The following is a 22724-nucleotide window of genomic DNA, read 5'->3' as shown; positions in this document are numbered from 1 at the left end:
TCAAGTCAGCAGTCTAAGGACTGTAAGAGTCAGGCTTTTATTGAAGCAGATAGAGTTACACTTAGAACGAGAAATAGAACAAAGATTTCAAAGGAAGGAAAGTTAAACAAACTCCCCTGAGCCTTGTATTATTACATTTCTACCTTTCTGTTGAGGGTTGTATGATGCTGATGATATATGAGAAATCTTATATATATATATATATATATATATATATATATATATATATATATATATGGTGGAGCTGCCATTATTATGATCTGACTGATACCCTGGGATGAGCAGATGAGTGATGAGTAAGGTCTGTAATTACTAAGTAATTAGAATTAATTAGACAATGGTAGGCATATGCAAATGAAAAGTTAGCACTCATACTTGGAAGGTGATGTCTAGATATCGTTGCCATAAATGCATAGTAAGAAGAGTCATAACTACTACTATCAAAGTCCCCTTTTCACTTTCCTACATGGAGGCTTCCAGCTTCTGTCTTCTTTCTCAAAGTTGTGTTTCTGTGTAGTAAAAACTATGCAGTATTACCATATTTAACACAGGATACTCTGACTTCAGTCAAGTCTGTTCCCTAATTAGCTGCTTTAAAATAAATAAAGATGTTGCCATCTTGGAGGTCTCTTTCATATTACAATTAGCCACATAAGTAATATGGATTATTTAGTCAAAATCATAGTAGTTATGAACAACCCAGTCACTTGCCAGCCCAGCAAGCTGACCTCAAGGTTGCTCGCTTCACAAATGCATGAAAGAGATCTAATTGTGATTATGTCACATTATACTGTACATACAAGTATTATACATAATAACTTGAAAACATCCACCTAAGCAGAAAAACAGTAAAATACAGGTTGGATCTTGTTTTTTTTTTTTTTTTATGAGTAAATATTCAAGCATTTTTGCAGCAACAGATAAAAAGTCCATTTTTTAAAGCTAGCAGAGGGGTAGAGTGAGTGATGTGCAAGTTCATGTGTCTCATGAACTAGTTCAAAGTTAAGTTCCTACAGGTTAAAATTAATAGTTCACATACAGACTTCACCATTGCAACTTTTAACTAGTTCAAAGTTCAGTTTGTTTCAACTTTCTTAGGTTAGAAATAAGAATGAAAGACTACACATGAATAAGAAAATACATTATAGTATTGTGAGTTGTAATGGCACTGTATAATAGACCTTAAATTCTAATAGATATGCATGTGGAACAGATGTGTAGGCAGAGGACAAAAATTGTTTTTAGTTTTATTTGTCTGAATAACATTTTTTCAGTGTAACAGAAGATCATATTTTGTCAAACAGCTGTTTTCAGCATTTCTCTTCCTTACAAGTGTAGAAATATTATAAATAGGTATCTTCTCACATTGGATGGGTTGTTCAACTCCACTGTCTTTTCAAATTAGAAGATAACAAAGCTCATGTTCTGACTTGTTTTTTAAGAGCAGACGGACATAATTTGCACAGAAATGTTAGGTTTCATTTTCAGTATGTAAAATCACCATAAATAATCATAACTAGACATGACGTCTGTGATGCTACATTGCACAATGCATTGTGGGTAATGTAGTGTGAAGTAGGAAAATGTAGGCAGTGACAGTTGCGGGACCTGATGTAATCTGTATGAGTTTATGTTCAAGTTCTTTATATACAAGTATGTTTTGTTCAGTTGAACGTTCACAGAAAGAAAGAATGTTCTGAATGAATGTCTTCTTTTGAATTGTTTGTGCTCAACACTGGAGCGAGTTTACTTCGGAAGAAGAAGCTGCTCTTGATGCAGAAAATATCTGCAATAAGGTTTGCACTCTTCTGTTTCACAGATATATTTTGTCTATCTTATTTTGTCTTGTTTAGAAAACAAAACATGGTTGCTTCTCTGATATTTTGTCTGCTGTTTCAGCCTTACTCTCTCTCTCTCTCTCTCTCTCACACACACACACACACACACACACACACACACACACATCCAGACACACACTCTCTCTGCTGTCAAAACCACCAGTGGGAAGGATGGTAAATAAGATTTATCTGATGCAAAGATGAAGAAGATGGTTTCAAGATTCCTCATTCCCCTTGTGTTTTTACAGGTTTTTTTTTTAAAAGGCACACAGACACACTCATGCAGACAATGTGTCATTACTAGCTAATGTCATGATATCTTTGCCATGCCCTCCCACAATCCTTTGCGCCATAGGCCAATCCTATTTACTAATCTGCATATAAACCAAAAATAAAGTTTTTTTATGTGTGTGTGTGTGTGTAGATGCATGTGTGTTCTTTAATGTGTCTTATATAAGCAACCTCTTCTTGCCTCAAGGACAATGATGGAAACAGTTTGTCATCCTCCCACTGTTTTCCATTCCTCACTCACATGCTCGCTTTCTTCATCCATTCAGATCAAATGTACTTTAATGGCATAACAGAGACATTTCCAGGGAAACACAACAGTGTATACAAACACAAACAACTTATTAATTATGAATTCAAAAAGCAGATCAACAGTGCTGGAGTGAAGAAGAAAACTAAGAGCAAGTGAATCAATTAATTATTGTGTGAGACTATACTGGCCTGTCATCAATACATTGTACTCGTGAAAAGTAAACAGCTTTATTGCATTTTATTTGGCTTACTCCTTAATAAATAATCCATTTGTTTCAATACTGTCATATCATACCACTTTATAGGTCTAAAATATTGTTAATGTACCTGGTGGCTATGGTTTTACCTGCAAGATCAATTGAAAAAGAAATATTTACAACCTTTCTTAACTGTTTATCCATAATTAATGTAATTTTTTTATTTTATTTGATGCACTAACTTGCAAACTTTTTCTAAATTAACCAGTCAAAGAGAAATGTATAAATGAGAATAGTGGAAAAATCAGAGGGAAAAAAGGAGGTTGCTTCATAGACGAAACTGCCCAGGTATACTACAGTTTACCAAGAATAAATAATTGTATGGAGTTATATGAACACTTCCATTCAGCTTGTACACACTAAAACACTTTTTAGTAGGACAGAGCACAATGTATATTTACACATTGTTGCTATCTGACTTTATACCCATATGCTGAGGAAATTACTGATGTGGGTACAATGAGCTCATATTTTCTATTTTGTCATGATTTAAGAGTTTTTTTTTTTTTTTTTTTTTTTTGATTTTGTTATCATGTTAAGTTCTCATTTCCTTGTCTTATATTTTAGGTTTTCCCTTGTGTGTTATGCTTTGCTTTTTGCTGCCTGTCATTAGTACACCTGGTTGGATTTAGCGCACTCACTTAACCTGTTTCTTGTTAGTTCTCTGGATATTTATACCCCTCAGTTTCATTATTTCTGTTACAATTCATTGAAGTCTCCATGTCACAGTCCTGCCACCACAGTGTTATGCTTTGATAAGGGTAGTTTTTGTCATTAAGACCTTTATTTTGAGTCCGTTTGCCTCCTGTCTCATTTTTTTACATTTGGGTCCTCATCCACACCTTGCAACCCTGATATATTTTGCTAAAGAAGTACTCCAAGTGAGTTATTTTTCATTGAAAATAACAGAGTAATGTAAGTATTTACTTTTTAATAATAGTCTAGTTATTTTGAAAGGATTATTGCCCAACACTGGCTGGGGGATTAGCACGTTAGGACATGTGGATGAACATACCTATTACATGTTCTTTGGGAGATTTTCTTTTCTTTGTATTTTTTTCCCTCAATCCATTTGGTGTCTTCTGAGGTCTCTCAGTAAAAGTCAGCCGGATGTAGACCCTCGTCTTAATTCTTAGAACAGCTAGTTTGCTGAAATCCAGTTGCTGATGCACGACACAGTGTAAAGCTAAATGCAGTTGTCACATGCTGCTGGAACACAGACTTGGGAAGTAATGTTTCTCATCCCTGGGATGCTGGCATTGATGCCTCCAAGAATGTGCATGATAAATGTCAGTGTGCCATCAAAACAAGCTAGAAGCATTGCATTTTAAGATTGGGAATTTATGTAATATTGTTTCAAAGTACAGAAACTACAGACATTTGGCAGATTTCTTTAGTGATATGTCTCTTTTTAGAAAGAAAAAAGAAAGGTTAGTAGTTTCCTTTTTTTCTCTGCACATCAAAGAGAGGCTGCTTCACAGTAATGTACATATTGTCTCTTTTCCTATGCCTTAAATGTAGATCATTAAAAACTTTTGGAATACCATCCAATACTATGAAAGTTTCTTTAACACTGACATCTTCTGATCCTGAATTCCATCTTTCCAGGTCAGCCTTTTTTAGTGTTGATACTTCCAATATCACACTTCAGTTCAGTCTTTGTCCCTCACATCAGCAAATCTCAAAGAGTCTGACCCAATTTTAGACTACTTAAAATATTCATTTGCCCTTCCCAATTCTTAATAATGCTTTTTTTCTACCCTAGAGAGCTCATTATAGAAATAAACCCTTATTGTGTCTTTTCCTTAGTCTTTCAGTGTAGTTTTTTTTCTTCCCCATCCTCATCAGTCAATACATTTCCTTTTACAATAGTTTTTAAGTTTCAAATTACATTTAATGAATTCTTCTTTTACTTAACGTCACTGTTTGCTGGAGAACTACGCAGCCCTTTGATTATTAAATATGAATGCTGATTTAGCTAAATATCCCCTCTGAGCTTGCTTATTGAGTACATAATTGTGCATTCAGATTGTTCCCACCCACTCTTCAAACAAGCACACAATTTACAGTACAAAGTACAGAATAACCAGCATAAGAAGCAAAACAATTCTTTATTTTTTAATTACCATAAACTATATACCATTTTCTAATAAAGTCCCTGTTCCGTTTGATATATAACAAACCAAGGCAAGTTTAAGTCTTTGTAATTCTGACATAATTGCAAACTAAAATGAATAAATAATTAAAACCTTGCTTTGTATTAATATATTAATACAAAGAAAAATAATATGAATAATAATTTAGACAACAGACACAAGAATCTGAAGATTGAAGCAGAAATTTGCAGAGGGTCAGTCATCTGCCCTGGAGCTGCACTCGTGGCCACAAAAACAGTTATTGCTTGGGAGTCATGCATTAAAAATGCAATACAATACAAAGCAATACAATGTAGAGATAGATACTTTTATTGATCCCAAAGCTGGAAAATTAGGGGATGCAGTAACTTGCATTGGTCCAAAAGACTCAATAGTTTCTGTGTGGAACCATTTCACGGAAAATATATGCATGACTTTGTTAATCAGTAAGTGACTTTAGTAATTTCTTTATTTTTTTAAAGGAAAAGATGAACTCCATATCAAGACTTGCAGCATGTCATCAGAAAATCACTGGTTACCTGTTTCTGGTGGAATTACTTTTATCCTAATTCCAATCAAAAAGAAATTCAAGGCAGCATTAAACTGAAAACAGGGCTCAAAGGCTACTAAGTAGGTAGTGCTAACAGGGCTTGCAAAAACCTGCTCATCAACCAGAAAGTACAGTTGATTGCAGTTTTCTCATTAGTTTTGCTGGTATTTGGTGAAATGCAAAAGTTGCAATAAGCTCATTTAGAATTTTTCTCAGTATCACCATGAAACACTAGGGAACAAAAATACGTTTACACCAAATTTCACAGCAATCAGTAAAATGTTTTCATACTATAAATAAAAAAAAAATGTTAACATGCGCATAGTTTAATTTAAATTAAGATGTGTGCAAAGGAGTCATCCTCTGGGATACAAATATTTGTACCAAACATTGTTAAAATGTTTGAATAATTCAAACAAATGTAGCTTAAAAACTCAGAGGCTTGTTGATGCCACAAGGATCTACTCACAATCATAACTGAGCTTTTATTCTCTGGATAGTGATGCTGATCAAACAAATCCAACTCATATGAAGGAAACAGTTGTTTTTTTTAGAAATATAATCTTCTGTCAGAACAATAGAAGCAATTACTTCCTAAATAAAAAGCAACTTAAAAATTTTACCTAAAGATTTAATCACTGGTGTTAGAGACAGCTTTCCAGTTTAAAAACTCAGTTCTCTTTGATCTCTTGTTAAAACAATGAGCTTATAAAGCACTTTGCACCAAAACTTTCAGCATCTCTGATGAAAGCATTCATATAGACAAGGGATAGTGCCAGTAATGTTATGACACAGAAATTGTCTTGTGAACATGATATAATCTGATAGCCATTGATGGATGCACTCCAGTGTGTTTTGAAAAATCGTGCTCTGATGTAGTGTTGCTGAAATAGTTTTCTAGACCACACATTGCACAGCATCATCATGAATCAGGCACTTAAACTACCACACTACCAACATCTCTTGTTACACATCTTCCTGCCACTTTCTCTTCTTTTTTTCTACCACTGCTTTGCTTTTCTTTCCAGTCATGCACATTATGCCTATGAGTGCATTTACAACCCGATCTAAAATCAATACTCAAGTGGTGTACATATGTCTCCACTGTATATTTAGTGTGTTGGCATTAAACATACATTTTTATTTCCCTGTAGCCTTTAGGCACATGCATGTTTTCTCTTAGTCTTATCAGACTGACCTTGAGAGTAATCATCTCACATTCCCGACAGCATAAGTACTCCTATAAATCATCTGGCTGGCCATATCTGCCTTTGATTGGTTTGATTTCAACCATGAAATCCAATTCTGTTATGAAGTGGTGATTGGGATGGAGGGAAATGGATTTAGCTATGTCTTCTGTAGCAATCATGAGCATTTCATGCTATTAGTAAAGTTTGGTTACAGTTTAAGAGTGGTGGTTTACTTTGTTAGAATGAAAAGGAATTATGATTTGCAAATATGAATGTTATCATGAATTAGTTTTATTGTGTGTATATCCACAAAGAGTACGTTAGGCCTCTATTTTAAAAGCATACATTCATGCCAATGAGAGCTGGGAGTCTGTGGTCATCAGCTTTGGGTGTGTGTTTGTGCGTGTTGCAGTTTGAAAGTGCACTAATTGAATAAAGAGTAATTCTGATGTATTTAGGCAGCTGATGACCCCTGTTGTTCAAGTGGATAAAGCCATTAGCTGAAGCATAGGTTTACTGTAGCAAGCACAGAAAGAAACAGAGTGGAAGGAGGCAGGAGGTTAGTTTAAGTAGCCTGAGCACTGGTGCCTTTTTGTTGTGCATTAAATGCTGGAACAAACAGCCAATAGTGCTCAGAGGCACAGAAGATGAACTAAACTATTAATTCACTTGAGAAAAAAATAAGAACAAAAAGCTGAAAGGTTTTCTAACAGATAGCTCTGATCAATGCTGTGCTTTGATTTAAAATCTGTGTGCAAACAGAGCACTGCAAAAACACTGCAAATTCACACCCACATTGCTTTTGTTTTTTTGCTTGATTGCCTGAAATCCTCGCTTAATGTATTCTCTGTTTCAAGGGCATCGCCTCCCTGAGGTGTATTAATGAGTGAAAAAAACAAGGCAATGCAACAATACATTTATTGTTATGTAGTTGTTCCTTTATGTTGTGTTTAATAGTATCCCACATGCTTTAGCACAACCAAAAACCCAATTTAAAGCAGCTTTGATTTTGATGTGACATTGCAGACTGCATATATTATTAATGAGTATAACCTCCATCACTGGAAGTTAAAGTAGAAGCTGCTGTTTCATGTCAGGATCTGTTCAGTCCTGTTACCAATTATGAGATGCTGTAAAAAACAAAATAAATACAGAATGCGATCATGTACATTGATACACCCATAATAATACGAATCCCATATTGTATCAGCAACTGAAAACGGCAGAAAAACTATGCAGATGTGACCATGATTGACTATAAAATAGATGGAATATTTATCCAAGCAGCTCAGAGACGCTCTATGACCGGCAGCTAGGGTTAAGTTCAATCTGAACTCATCCATCTGTGTACTCTCATGCACTTACAGCCAAACTGAATGTCTCATCTATATAAAAAGGAAAGAAAATTTGCATCGCAAACTATTTTTTTTATCTAGTTTTAAAAACTTTGAGTTCTTGTCATTCTGGACTTTTATCAGAATGGTCAGCAGTACACAGATCACAGCATGGTGACATGGATTGGAAGTTTCAATAACACAAAGTTATATATTCACCTGTCTTCGTACAGAGCATGGTCAGTTTCTAACTGAACAGGAATTTCATGTGTCTGGATACACGATTTGACAAACACCAGCAGTTGTTCAGCACCACTACAGATGGATGGAGTTAAGTCTTACTGGTCCATTGATGACATTTATACTTTTTCTTTTTTTATTATATTTACATTCTGCAAACATGTGAGAGGTGAACACTTGTTTGCTTTCCATTTTGTTTCTTTATTTTGTGTGCTGCTAGAAAATGTACATATCTTTGGCTACCATACTCCACAAAACTTTATTGTATCACTACAGCCTTGGAATATTAAAGACATGGTTTGAGAGTAACAATGGCAAAATGCCATGAGAATCTGCCCCTGTGTGGAATTTTGTGCTGTTTAATCTGTAATATATTGCTATAAACTATGGTGTTCCCTTTTCTAAGAGCCCAGCTCCCTAAGAATACAGTAGAACACTTCAGTGTATGAAGTGTTTTTTGGAATACTGACACAACTAACCTACTTTAACAAAACAAGTGTCATAGTGCGCCACCTGACACTCCTCAGTAAAGGACCCTAGAAAACCACTGGATGGTACTTTAAAGTAATACTACTTCCTGTGGTGAGGATGGTGACGATGACCTGTTCACCGATGACTTGCAACAGTCAGTCAAAATTTAATACCGAAAGAAAAGGTAATTTTATAACTTTAATTGTGAAAATTAATAGTGCATACTTTTTCATCTCAGCTATTCCTAAGAGAAAAAAAATATTCTACAACTTTTTACCTGATGAAAGATTTAACTTAACATTAAATGTCTCAAACAATAAAACAGGCACTTGGCTTACGCTTAAAAAGATAGCTTCTGAATTTATATTAGAATACTTTGAACAGTCAGTAGCAGATAAATGTGACTGCCACAGCCTGGCTATTTTTAGCCCAAAAAATTTTTTTACCAGGTTTTCATTACAGCTGATTACAGGATTAATAATGAATAACAGTCTTAAACTGTAAAGAGTGTATGTCCAACTGTTAATTATTTGTTATCAATTTGGGACAAAGTGAAAACTGCATCTGGATTAAGATTAACGTTGATTTTAACCACAGCAGCGGATTTGAAGAGATAATGTGGTTTACTAGAAAACACATATGATGGACCTTAAACCGCAGCTAAGCAGAGGAATAAGCAACAGCACACACTGGCTTTGATTTAGCAGAGAAACCACAGCTATGGGTGAAAATAAGGATCAGAATCTAAATAAACTCTTTAGCTACATTTTATTAGTACTGTGTTGGACCTCCTTTTAAATTCAGAACTACCTTAATTCTTCATAGCATAGATTCAACAAGATGTTTGAAACATTCATCAGATGTTTTGCTGTATATTGACATGATAGCATCACACCGTTGCTGCAGATTTGTCGGCTGTGCATCCATGATGTGAATTTCAAAGATTGTCCTTTTTGATTGAGATCCGGTGACTGTGGAGACCTTTTGAAGTCAGTGAACGCCTGTTCAAGAAACCAGTTTGAGATGATTAGAGCTTTGTGACATGGTGCATCATCCTGCCAGATGTAGCCATCAAGATGCTACAGTGTTGTTGCAAAGGGATGGACATGGTCAGCAACAATACATTTAAACTTAATTAGTATTAATGGGCCCATAGCGTGTCAAGAAATCTATCCCACACACTATTACACCACCAGCCTAAACCGTTGACACGAGGCAGGATACACTCATGCGTCCATATTTTTCAAGAGTCTGACACTCTGGACTCAAAACTCCTCAGATAAGAAAATGTTTCTCTTATATTGTTAATTTTTGTGTTGTATGTTCAGAGTTTATGTTCTGTATGAAACCACTGGTTTTTTCCCTTTCGATTATCTCTAACCAGCCTGCCCATTTCCCCCTAATCTTTTACATTAACAAATCATTTTTACCAGAAAGCGTCACTCACAAGATATTTTTTTTTTTCTTTTTCAGATAATTTTCTGTAAATCATAGAGATGGTTGTTCACTAAACCTCAGTACATCAGCAGTTTATGAAATACTCAGACCAACAACCACACCACGTTTAAGGTCATTTAAATACACTTTCTTCCTCATTCTAATGTTCAGTTTCATCTTCAGCAAGTCGATGAGTTGCTGCCACGTGATTGGCTGAATAGATACTAGTGTTAACAATTGAAGAGGTCGACATAATAAAGTGGCCAGTGAATTTACACAGCTCACCATAAAAAGCATATACATGACCACAAATGTGTCGCTGGCAACTGGTCGGGAGCAGGAAAACAGAAAACAAACAAAAATAACAATTAAACATTTTTTTTATCATGGCCTCTTAGCAGCTTCAAAAGAGTTTGCATGTGTGAAAACTGGTTATACTCATGATATTTATATGCAGCCTGAGTTCAGTTTCGGTGTATGGAGCATGTGGAGAATCCATTTGAGTTGTCTGTGGAAGCCAGTTGTTCATCAGTGAGCATGCCAGGGGTGAACGGGCTTTATGGGAGACCCTCGGGGGTGTGGGGGGCTCGGTGGACAGCTTTCAAAGAGGCGGATAAAGCAGGCTGCACACATGTGTGAAACAGAATCGCATTTTACACATGGCTACAAAAAGAGCTTAATTTGTCTTCCTTAACCATAATCCCTTCGGTTAATTCGCCATTCCATTTGATCCCAGCGGTGCTACATGTCACCTCAGACAACACCACATCAGTCACTCGAGTGTGGAGAAGAATTTGACTAAAACTGAGCTCAACTCTGATTGGGTTGTAAGTGTGTGATATAAAACATCATCCTTCCTGTATCCTGGATTTTGTTTATGATTTGTGTGACAGGAGTTTTTCATCTCCCCATCTCCTCTTTCTGAATTAAATTCATCCCCCTCCCCGATTTTCCTTTCACACCTCAGCACTCATTTTAATTAGCTTGCTCTCTGATCTCTCTTTTTTCCCTCCCTTTCCGATAACTCTCCATCATTACTTTTCCATTTCTCTTTCTCTCTTACTCATTCGCTCTCATTACAGTCATTTCTCAGTGTAATTAATGAGTCGATATCTGCTTTCATGTCACAAGGGTCACAAGCTCTCTGTGGGTGTGTGTAGTAGCAGTACACATGAGTCATTTGCTGCTCTGTTTAGCTGCTGCTCTGTCTTTGTGCTGCACTTTCACTCACACTGATGGGAAGGTAAAACACAGGAATATTTCGACCTCTGACACAGCAGATTTCAGATCAGTAATTACACAAAGAAATGAAAGAGGTTTATAAAGACACAAGACTAGAAAAAGGTCTTAATCACATTAAGGGAGGAATATTTATTATTATCTGAGCATGTGGTAGTTATATCTATTTGCAGCAGAGCTTCATGATACCATCACCATTCTGACAGCAGCTGAGAAGTTATCAAAATATGAAAAAGCTTTCAAATATGATGCCAAGCACCATTATGACAGGAATACCAAGCCCCTTGAAGGGTGTGTGTGTTGGTCTGTGGAAGGTTTGTCTTGGTCATGGATGGGTTGTTGAGTGGGGAGATTGATTGTGTAAACATACCACCCCCAAGTTTGGACAACCAAATTCTAAGAAGCATCACTGTACACTGACCTTTACCTGGACAAAGTTCAGATGCAGCTTTGTGTATCTTCCTATGTTTTTCTTTTTAGTGGCTGAACAGCAACATTACAAACTGTTTGCTTCTCTAACCTTTGCTTTACTTTTAATGATGCTGGGAGTCAAAGTTTTTCTTGATCTGCTGCTGCTTTGAGCAAATAAAGAAAATAGCTGTTTAATTTTCATTGTTAGTCATAGAAAACCTCATGTCATGTTAACTTGAAGACTAATGTGTAAGACGTTAGCGTTTGACAGGTTGGCAGCGTCATCCCTGCCAGCTGAGATCTTCCCTGCTTGATTATTTCTAAGTGGGGAAAGTTAATTCACCAAAAGGTTCAAAGAAATGCCAGACAGATCTGATGCAGTTACATCTCCTTACATTTGCTGATGTGTTCGTGTTTGCTCTTTATTCAGCTTAATTTCCTGTTATTTAGTAGAATCTGCCAGTTTTGCTTCCTGCCTTCACACAAGTCATGAGTTTGTTTGAATAGTCTATTTTGCTTAGGAGCCTTCTTACCTGAGTAAAATGACCAGGAAGTATGTGAGCCACAGCCATGACAAGACCTCATTAAATTCTCAGGAGATTAATGAAAGGCTTTCCAAGAATTCCTTTATCATCTCCTTAGCACAGGATACACCAGATCATCCTTTATGAAATAAAGGAGATAATCCCTTCTCATAATGCCTTGCGGCCGTAACTTTCAAGGCAATGCTCACTTATGTTTATCCAGTATTACTAACTGTGATTTGCATGGATAAATATGAGTGCAGTGGTGGAGTGTGAGCAGCCGGTTTTATTTTTGTGCATTTTACTTTTCTTTTCTAATGATAAATCTCGATGTTAAGTAATGTTTGAGATCTTACATTAACTTACAAACATGAGATATACTCTCCATTTATCATGAGACTGCTTTATATTTTATGTAGAATATTTGTAGAACTTTAGTCATTTTAGTTGCTGCAAACTTGCAGCTTCTTCAAAGTGTAGTCCATTTGTCATTTCTGTGTGTTCCAAATTTCTCCTACCACCTTTCCTTAACCCTGTGACATTTTCCAATGAAGTCAAGGAATAGAGCTTAGTTAAAGTAAACAGGAGGTCACATTTGGACACTTAGACCAAACCTTGGTATCATTTCCCAGTCAACACACCTGCCATTCTTTAGTTCTCAGAGTTTGTATTCTGCCTTAGTCTCTACTTGCTTGCCAGCTCATTGTGTGTGTGTTTCTTCCAGCCAGGTGGTTTGTTCCCGGCAATGTTTCAGTATTTCTTCTGAGGTTGTTTAACTGTGGAAATCCTATTCAAAGTGCTTTTGGTTCAGTGGTTGGTTATAATTTAGATTTATTAATTTAGATTATCTAAACTTTTTCATGGATTTCAACACTTTAAGCCTCCATTTAAAAAAAGTGAATCATTACAAACAGGACATTTTACGTGGCTCTTTTCAGTTAATTAATCTACAAAGCTACAATTATTTACCATCAGATTCAGCTTGGATAGAATTTGGTAGTCTTAAACCTTTAAAGGTTCAACTTTTAAATGTGTTTTACACTTCACACATATTTTTACTCTCATCCTACAAGTTCAGCTAAGGTTCAATTAGAGAACCGCTGCTCCATTCTCATCCCGTCTGTGTTGTATTTGTATATGGATTTTGTAATGAGTGTAAGCATGTTTGTGTGAGTTTTTTAATCCTAGTTTTCCCATGTCCTTCAAAGCTCAATCAAGATTCCCACTAAATAACTCAACCTTGCTCCGTCTCTAATTAACCACAAGCAGTGATGCCTGATAATGACTGAATATTTGTATTACCCACAGCATCCCTCCTACTTTAGTTTAATTAGCAATTGATGTTTTGAAATAAAATAAAGACACAAAGACAACTGAAAAGAAAGTCACCCTTCCTCATACTGCACTTGCATCATATCTACCACACTAAACTGCTATACATTCAGAGTGGCACACACTTTATTTGACAGGATGAATTGCTCTGGGAAATAAGTGGTCACTTAGTCCAGAGTGGCGTTAGTAAGTTATACTCTAATAAATAGATCAATGCTGTGTGAGAGGTTTTTCTTACACAATTTACTTAGGACTTAGCAGACACACGGGCAAGGTATGAAAATACCATTTTATTAAATGTTTGACAGTTGAGTTAATCTGACTTTTTTTTCCAATCCTATACTTTAAAAATGGCTTTTACAGCACAAAGTTTAAATCTTTGTTTCCCTATCTTTTTGTCTTTATTTCAGGTGTTGTGTCCAGGTGAGGGTGGTAACCATGGAGAGGCTGTTGCTGTGTGTGATGCTGGCCGTTGCCATGGCAGTGCGGGCACAGATCTGCCCGAAGCGCTGCGTCTGTCAGATCCTGTCACCCAACTTGGCAACCCTCTGTGCAAAGAAAGGTTTACTGTTTGTCCCGCCGAACATTGACAGACATACAGTGGAACTACGGCTGGCTGATAACTTTGTCACAAGGTGATGATCACAATAGTGATGATACAGCTCGAATAAATTAAAATACCATTACATCATTACTACAGTACTACAGATACTGTTTCTTACTACTAGACTGCAACAATTCTTACTAGTTCTGATGTTTCATATGGAAATTGCCAATTTTCTAACAGTGAAGATTTCTAAGTAGAGACATGAAAATATTTAGTCTACCACAAAGAATAAATCATTTTCCTCACATAAATTTATAATTAACAAATTCCTTCACTTTAGGTCTTGATCACTCTGGGAATTTAATAGTATTAGCTGCTGGTGCTTGGGCATTTTTTATCTATGCTGTTACATTTTGTATCACTCATGCTATTGGTGAAGTCAGTAAAGCAGCATCACATCCACAACAAACATGATGTGCAGTTCTTTTTTATTCCTTTTGTTTAAAATCTTCTTCTGTCTAATGGAGATTCATAAAGTAGCAAAACTGTCCTCTTAAAATCTATGAACTCTGACATTTGTGTTAACAGCTGTCATGCATTCTAAAAAGCCTGAATGTATGACAATTAACCTGGAAGCAGAGACTGATTTTCAGTGTCACAAGGTGACAAAATCTGGAGCTTCTCTGACAAAGATGGCTGAAGGTTTAGGCACAATGTCATTACCAAGGGTGATAAGCACAGTATAAGTATATAAGCACATTATGTGCTGCCTCTAAAATGAATTAAAGCTTTTTTTATTGTTACAAAAAAAAAAAAAAGTAAATAAAGAACACAAAAATTAGCTGACCTTTTAAGGTCTCAAAATAAGCCATTGTGGGCTTGTAGTCAGTGGAGCAGCTCAGGGCTGTCTCCTGATGGCTACACACTTTAGAGCCTTTGAAGGAAGTTATGCAGGGTCACTAATATTGAACGAGCTGAGACGGATAAAAGGAGTACCATATGTGAAATCTGTTTTAGCATGAAAGTTTTCTTTAAATATTTGAAAAAAAATTCACTTGTCCTCCTTTAAAATTTGCTGGGCATTTTAAAGCTATTATAAGACAAACAGCATGCAAGAGATTTTGAAAAGAAATACTCTATTTTAGTAGGCAAAGCATGTTTATTTGTGTAGCACATTTTATGTACAAGACAACTCCAAGTGATTTTACTCAGAATATACTTTAAAATAAAAGAAATGTTTCCTTTGGGTTTTAGTTTGTGTCTTGTCTAATATAACTGTATTTATTTGTGCCAACAGTGTAAAAAGGAAAGATTTTGCTAACATGACACGGCTGGTGGACCTAACATTATCCCGAAACACCATCTCCTACATCACACCTCATGCCTTTGCTGATCTTGAAAATCTCAGAGCACTACACCTCAACAGGTATGACCTAACAGCAGATTGATTGTGCAAGCTATCCTCTTGAAACATTTTACAAGACTTTCTTTTTCTTTAAAATCTTACAGTAACCGGCTGACGAGGATAGGCAATGACACTTTTAGCGGGATGTCAAAGCTTCACCACCTGATTCTGAACAACAACCAGCTCATGCTGATCCACCAGGGTGCATTCAATGACCTGCTGGCGTTGGAGGAATTGGACCTCAGTTATAATAACTTGGACTCTATTCCGTGGGAAGCTATCCAGGTCAGATGTCCTTTGCTACCACTTTCAGGCTTGATAAGTAAAGGGCTTTGAAAAGAAAAAAAAAAAGAAAATATGTTTACAGAAAACTTTTTGAGCCATTTATGTATATTAGGAGTACTGGGACTCATCGAAGTCCAGATGAATATTGTAAGATGAGTAACAAGTGAGAAGCCCTGCTTCTTGAAATGTTTAGGAATTTAATAAGTATTAGTTTCATTTCTCCACATTTCTCATCAACCCATTTTTTTTCTTTTAACCATGCAGAAAATGACAAGCCTCCACACGTTGAGTTTAGACCACAACATGCTGGATTTCATTCCAGAGGGAACCTTTTCCCTTTTACAGAAGCTCAACCGATTGGATGTCACCTCTAATAAACTTCAAAAGCTGCCTCCAGACCCCCTTTTTCAGCGGGCGCAGGTATCCTCATGAGTTTTTTTTACATACATTTAACCCATTATGTGTGTTATTCAGCTGAATTTATGTTTAACATTTTCCTATATTTTTTCTACAGCAGTAAAATATGAATAAAGGTTTACGTTTAGTGATAATATGACTAAATTTTCTATGAGGCAGAGCTTTATTGGCTAATAACAAGGTGATGTTAACAACCGATCCTTTAGGCTTTGTGAGCTGATGAGTGGGGTTTCCATGGATTGACCCTTTTTCTGATGATTCCCAGGATCAGACTAGGAACTATGGAGCGAATTTGGGGGATCTTTGTTGTATTCCTAAAAAGTCTTTAGATTTTAAGGTGTGGATGATGTAATGTCCTGCTATGGGGAGTGCCTTCAGTTTGTGGAGTGTACAAGATAACATTAAAGTGAATGCCAGAGCCAAGACTCCCCAACAGAATATTGCATTGTGATGACTGTAATGAGATGATGAACTGTATTCACTTTACTACCACATTTGTATGTATATGTAAAGAATAGTTAAGAAACCAAACACCTAAATGTCACTGTTTTCACTAGACAGAAGGAAGTGATTATGTGAAGTCAAAAACTAATTAATTCTGTCTCACTCTTAGGTTCTAGCTACATCAGGGGTCTTGACCTCCTCTTCCTTTGCCCTGTCATTTGGTGGGAACCCTCTCCACTGTAACTGTGAGTTACTCTGGCTGAGGAGGCTGAACAGAGAGGACGACTTAGAGACATGTGCCACTCCATCACACCTCTCCGGTCGATACTTCTGGTCCATACCTGAAGAGGAGTTCCTCTGTGAGCCTCCCCTCATCACTAGATTCTCCCATGAGATGAGGATCCTTGAGGGACAGAGAGTGGCGCTCAGGTATTACTTGTCTGATTATTTTCACTAATTTAATTGCAGATTGAAGCCATTATTCTACACAAATTCCAAATTTTCCTATAGACACACAACAAAACATCCAGGAAAATGAAAAGCCCTTTGTCTCAATGATGTGTAAAAAAATTCAAAAGGACAGAACTAAATCAAAACAACAGGGCTGAGAGATGATGATTACATCATTTGCATATATAGTGGTCACACACTTCCAATTTCAATAGATGTTATGTTTCCAAATATGGAAATATGAAAATGAGGGGAAGAGGGAAAGAAAAGAAATGGGAAAGTTATTATAGCCCCTCCCTTTATTGTATCTTGTCTTCAGCTCTTTATATAAGGTATGTTCATATAAGTGATGGTCACTGTGTCATTTGTCATTCCTCTGGCATCTATTTCTATTCATAAAAAGAGTTTGGGCTTATACAATGAGATGTTGATATTAGATTTTGATCTAATATCTACAATCCCATACAATGGTTTTTAGCACAAAACAGCTAACCAGGTAATAAGACAGAAATTCATGTCTTTGGTAAATTTTCTTTGCTTGGTTTCATTGTAGCTTCTTACATTTTAAATATATGATTTCATTTTTGTTTTTTAAAACTGAATAAATGAGTTCAATTTTAACAAGCAACAACCTTCAGGACTAAAATTAAACCAATGTGAAAGTGCCAAAAAATAAATTCTTGGTGAGCTGGTTGCAGCTGGTTTGAAAAGCTCATCAATCAGTTAAAAACATATAATAACAAAGTAAAAAAATAAATAAATAAAAATCACAGTATTGTTTTTAACATTTAGTTATGACTTAACTTGACTATGAATGGATTAATCAGTTTTCCCTTCCAAATAAGTAGTTTATTTAAATTTTATTTAACAAAAATGTCCAAAAAGTATGATGTATTTATTTATTTTTATTTTTTTATTCTTAAACTAATATTTATGAGTGTGGCCTTTTTGACAGCCATGTAATCATTGTCTCCTTTTTCTTTATTCTGCCTCCTATGTACAGATAACAGATACAGATAAGCCTACTTTAGTTTGTATGTAAAGTCCAAATTAAGTTAATGTGCTCCAAAAACACAGTAGCTAATTTTCAGACTGTTTTCTCCTCCAACCAAGTCCCAAAGGGAAAACTTGGGGATTCCTGAAACATTTTCAAAGAGTACTCTGCTGTTACTGTACACATGACCCCATTCTGTCTTGTTTCTACTAAATTCCACTCCCCTTGTTCTTTATCTTAAAGGTGTAAGGCAAGAGGTGACCCAGAACCAGCCATTCATTGGATCTCCCCTGAAGGCAAGTTGGTGTCTAACTCCTCTAGAACCTTGGTCTACAACAACGGGACTCTGGACATCCTCATCAGTACTGTGAAAGACACTGGCTCCTTCACCTGCATCTCCTCTAACCCTGCTGGTGAAGCTCACCAAACTGTGGACCTGATTATCATAAAACTCCCACACATCTCCAACAACACCAACAACATCCAAGAGCCTGACCCGGGATCTTCAGACATTTCCACCTCAACCCGGGGAGGTGCCAATGGTAGCAATGTGACAGGTGATGTGAAAAGTGGAGTTGATAAGAGGGTGGTGACAGCTGAAGCCACATCATCAACTGCACTGATTAAGTTCAACTTTCAGAGGACTATACCAGGCATCAGGATGTTCCAGATTCAGTACAATGGAAGCCAGGACGACTCGCTGGTCTACAGGTAAGACTGACAGTGTCGTTGCGTCAATGTAATGTTCATTCATTCTGACTTCAGTAGTCAGACAGTTTACAAGGTGGAAACTGAACCATGATATGGCCAAAGCAGAGGTAGAGAATTACCCATGTCTGAGCTCTTAAGATTAGATTACATTAGATTAGATGCAACTTTAATGATCCTGTTGGAAAATTTGAACACAGAGAACAGAGAGAAAACAAAAACACACACACAAAATGTAAAGGTAAGAAGAACATAGCTTAATACAATAAAGGATGCAAAAAGTCCCGTACAAAGATGCTTATGTGGCTCATATAAGATGTTCACACAAGAGTGATGTAATAGGACCAACTTGAAGCTGCAGGGCTAAGGTCAAAAACAGGTTATGAGGGATGCTATGAGGCACAATAACACTGCCATGGCCAAGCATGCTATGTGACTACCAAATGACCACCAAAGAAGCCATATTGTGGTGCTACCCACATTTTAAAGCATTAGTACATTAGTCATTGACTGAGAGTCTGATTGTATGACAGCCTAAACTAAAAACATCAGGGTTTCACAGTATTTTAGTTACAGCTCTAAAGTTGTAAAATGTTTGGATTAAAATAAATATGTTTACTGTGATCGTACTGTGAATACAGATGCCACTTCTAATAACTATTAGCTAACAAATGTTGTTATATCAATGTAGATGTGCAAAATTTAAACACATTTTTAGTAGATTTACACAATGATGGACATTTTAAACAAAAACAGTCTTACTAGCTAAAAACCAGCTAGATTTAATTACAGTTCCAAAGCAAAATGTTCTAATCTAGCAGTAAATTAGTACTTCTTCTTATTTTCTCTATAATACGTCACAGTATTTAAATCATGACTTTAAAACTGTGATATTGCTAGAAAAAATGTAAAAACTGGTTGGTGTCTAAGTAAAGGGGCTCTCAGTTAGCCATACAGGAAGTGGAAATGCAAGATATGTTGTGGTCCAACATTCGTCGTACATATAACCTCATAAAATACTTAAAACATTGTTAGTGCATATCAGCGGAGGATCCATCCAGACAGTCAATGTCAGAAGTGAAACCAACTCAGAGTTAAAATAAGGATGTAAAACAAAGTGATGTAAGAAAGTTCATGATCCTCACCTTAAACCTCTGTATATTAACACAGCACTGCTCAGCCTGCTGACTCAACCAGGACGGCCTTGGCAGGACGAACTCTGTTAGCCTGTCTTGACTTTTTCCATTTACTCAGGATTACATAGATTAGATCCATCTCACAGGGAATGATTGTTATTTGAGGCAAATATTTAGTCAGGTGAAATGAGGGAGAGGAAATTAAACACTAAGAGCCTCTGCAGGGAAATATGCCAGCATTATCTGCTTTTTATCTCAGAGCTAATCCACAAACCATACTTTATCCTTACGCATCATCATCAGGAAGTGAAGAGCATGGGGATTGACTGTCTGAGTCACAAAGATGACAATGCCACTGGCTGTTAGAAAAGCCCTCTCTGAATACTTTTTTTTCTACAAGCTAGAAATTACCATTGTTTATATTTCAGTCCATATAACTTAGCACAAATGCACTTAAACAGAGATCATCCAATGATGAATGCACTTATATTGTCGGCTGTGCATTTTATTCCTAATCTTTGTTCCTAATTCAGCAGCACTTAACCCTTGTAGGAAATGCATCCTAGAGAAATGGGATATACAGTATGGCTTGTAAAGATATCCTCATCTCTGACAGCGGTTTTCCGTTCTATTTCCTGCAGGGGTATTCTGTCTTTCACTAACAATGCATGTACTTTTGTACTTGTAACATATTTTAAAATATTGTTTTAGGAAAATAGCAATTCACAAAGCATGATGACAGCTAAATCAAGCAGCTTCTTGTAGAGGCATGTATGTGGAGTGATCAGACAGCCTTTCACCACCTGCCCTCATCGTCTCTGTCTCCATCACATCACTCATTGTGTCTTCCTTTAAGTCATCTCATCCTCGCTTCTCTCTCTTGCTCCCTCATCCTCTGTTTTTTTCTCTCGTTTTTGAAGACAAAAGTAATTTGTGTGTCTTGGTGTTGTTTTGCATCTCTCTTGTCTTTGGATAGCAGATTGATTTCCAATTTTGCTCCTCTGCTGGTACAAAGCAGCAAACCATTGATTATGTTTTTCCACTACACAAACACTTGGAAGAAAGAGTGGAGGAATGGTGTAAAAAAAAAGGAATAGAATAGAGACAGAGAGGGAAAGGGTTAATGGAAAATGGAAGAGAACAACAGAAAGGCAAGGTGGAGAGAGAGGCAGCAAAATAGAATGATAGACAGGGGAAATCTGGCTCTGTTGTTGCAGACAGGGCACTTACTTTTCAGCTTCAATGAGGGCATATTGATTTGCCACACATTGATGTTTCAGCTTTTCACTCTCCACCTGCTCAGCATAATGCTGTTGGGTGTAGGAAGGGTTTGGTTTATTTCCTGCAAACTCTGAATTCAAGAGTTGGTTTAAACCTTTACCAAAACACCCTCTTGGTTATGTTATGCTCCAGGCACTGTGATCCTTACAATTATTACAATCATGTGGTTGTAATACTTTATTCTGTATTGATCCCTGCTGAGAAACCCCACCCATCACTCTTTCTCCAGGGAGGTCAGGGTTGTCTGCAGAACAGCACTCTGGGAGCTGACAGGGGCACAGTCTTTGTCAAGGACACTTGAAACTGGAAGGTGTATACTGATACAGTGTGGGTGTTTTAACAGTGCTCTTCCTGCTTAAGGATTGTATTTCTATTCCATTGGCAGGCTTGTTGCCAACTTGGTCATGTAGTACAGCAAGCAGAATCCCAATGCAGAACTCACAACACCCAAGCAAATTTGTATAACAATGTAAACTACAAGCCAAAACTGAACTGCTTCAAACTGCCACTCAAGGCCATCTTAATAAGTCATTCAATCCAATCCAGCCACTAGGTTAATATGCTTGAACTTCCACAAAAATGAACAAGTTAAAGCTTTGTTTCTTAGCTGTCAAAAATATTTAGTGTTCTTGGATTCTATGTCAGATCCATCCTGTGCATGTCACTTTTGCTAAGAATATCCAAGGACATGACATTTAAAAGATAAACCAAATAATTATGTCACAGTGGGATCTTCCATTCAGAATCTATTTCTTTTTCTTCTTTCTTAATGATGAGACTTTTTCCGAATACTGATGTACAGGATTTATAGATTTAAGTGAGAGCTTTCAATATTTAAATTGTCTGTCTTGTGCAAATGAATGCAAATCATTTTAAGTAGCCGTTCCAGCATGTGTGATATGTATTTAAACAGTATTTAAGTCAATATGTCAAGTTGAATTCAATATCAGTATAAAAAATTCAAGTTTGATTTCTAGTAATGTTTTTTTGATAGACTGAGTGAATTTCCCAAATAATCCATGCATCTTAATAATAATGCATCTTATACCCACCCACTCTTTACATTCCCCTTTTCTAATCCTGCTTCAGTGGAAGTTAAGAAGTAAACTGAGGGCTCCGCAGACCTTACATCTAATCCATAGCCGATATTTTACTTCAGCAAGAGTTTAAGAGAGGCCTGATGTCGAGGAAATATGCAGTGACCTTTTAAACAAGACATGAAATGGAACATGCAGAACTTGGCCTTTATACTACAGTGGGTTTTATCGTGCAATGATGAGGATGATGACGATGGCAAAACCCGAGTAAAATAGCATAGATGACAATGACACACCTAGAGAGTGGAATGGGCTGCATTTGAGATGTCAAACCAATGACTGAATTATATATGAATTATATATATATATATATATATATATATATATATATATATATATATATATATATGTATTAACGGGGGAAGTAAATGGGGAAAGAGGATATATTTTAGTATGACATAAAAGTCAAATATACTCATGACAAGCGTTGAGGATCAAAGCAAGTTGTACACCCATGTGAAA

General features: G+C 36.5%; 1 protein-coding gene across 5 annotated transcripts in view; it reads left to right on the top strand.

The window, feature by feature from the left end:
• Positions 1 to 22724, top strand: part of lrfn5a (leucine rich repeat and fibronectin type III domain containing 5a) — a 114380-nt gene that overhangs the window by 76323 nt on the left and 15333 nt on the right. For all 5 annotated transcript variants that reach the window (XM_041971703.1, XM_041971701.1, XM_041971700.1 and 2 more), the window contains 6 exons: positions 13909 to 14133; positions 15343 to 15471; positions 15555 to 15735; positions 16000 to 16155; positions 16766 to 17025; positions 18284 to 18751. In XM_041971703.1, coding sequence (XP_041827637.1) covers positions 13937 to 14133; positions 15343 to 15471; positions 15555 to 15735; positions 16000 to 16155; positions 16766 to 17025; positions 18284 to 18751 — 1391 coding nt within the window. In that variant the 5' untranslated portion in view covers positions 13909 to 13936. The remainder of the gene's footprint in view (positions 1 to 13908; positions 14134 to 15342; positions 15472 to 15554; positions 15736 to 15999; positions 16156 to 16765; positions 17026 to 18283; positions 18752 to 22724) is intronic.

Source organism: Melanotaenia boesemani, chromosome 20 (genome assembly GCF_017639745.1).
Source record: "Melanotaenia boesemani isolate fMelBoe1 chromosome 20, fMelBoe1.pri, whole genome shotgun sequence".
Taxonomy (NCBI): domain Eukaryota; kingdom Metazoa; phylum Chordata; class Actinopteri; order Atheriniformes; family Melanotaeniidae; genus Melanotaenia; species Melanotaenia boesemani.
The sequence above is the reverse complement of the archived record's forward strand: the minus strand, read 5'-3'. Positions and strand labels throughout refer to the sequence as shown.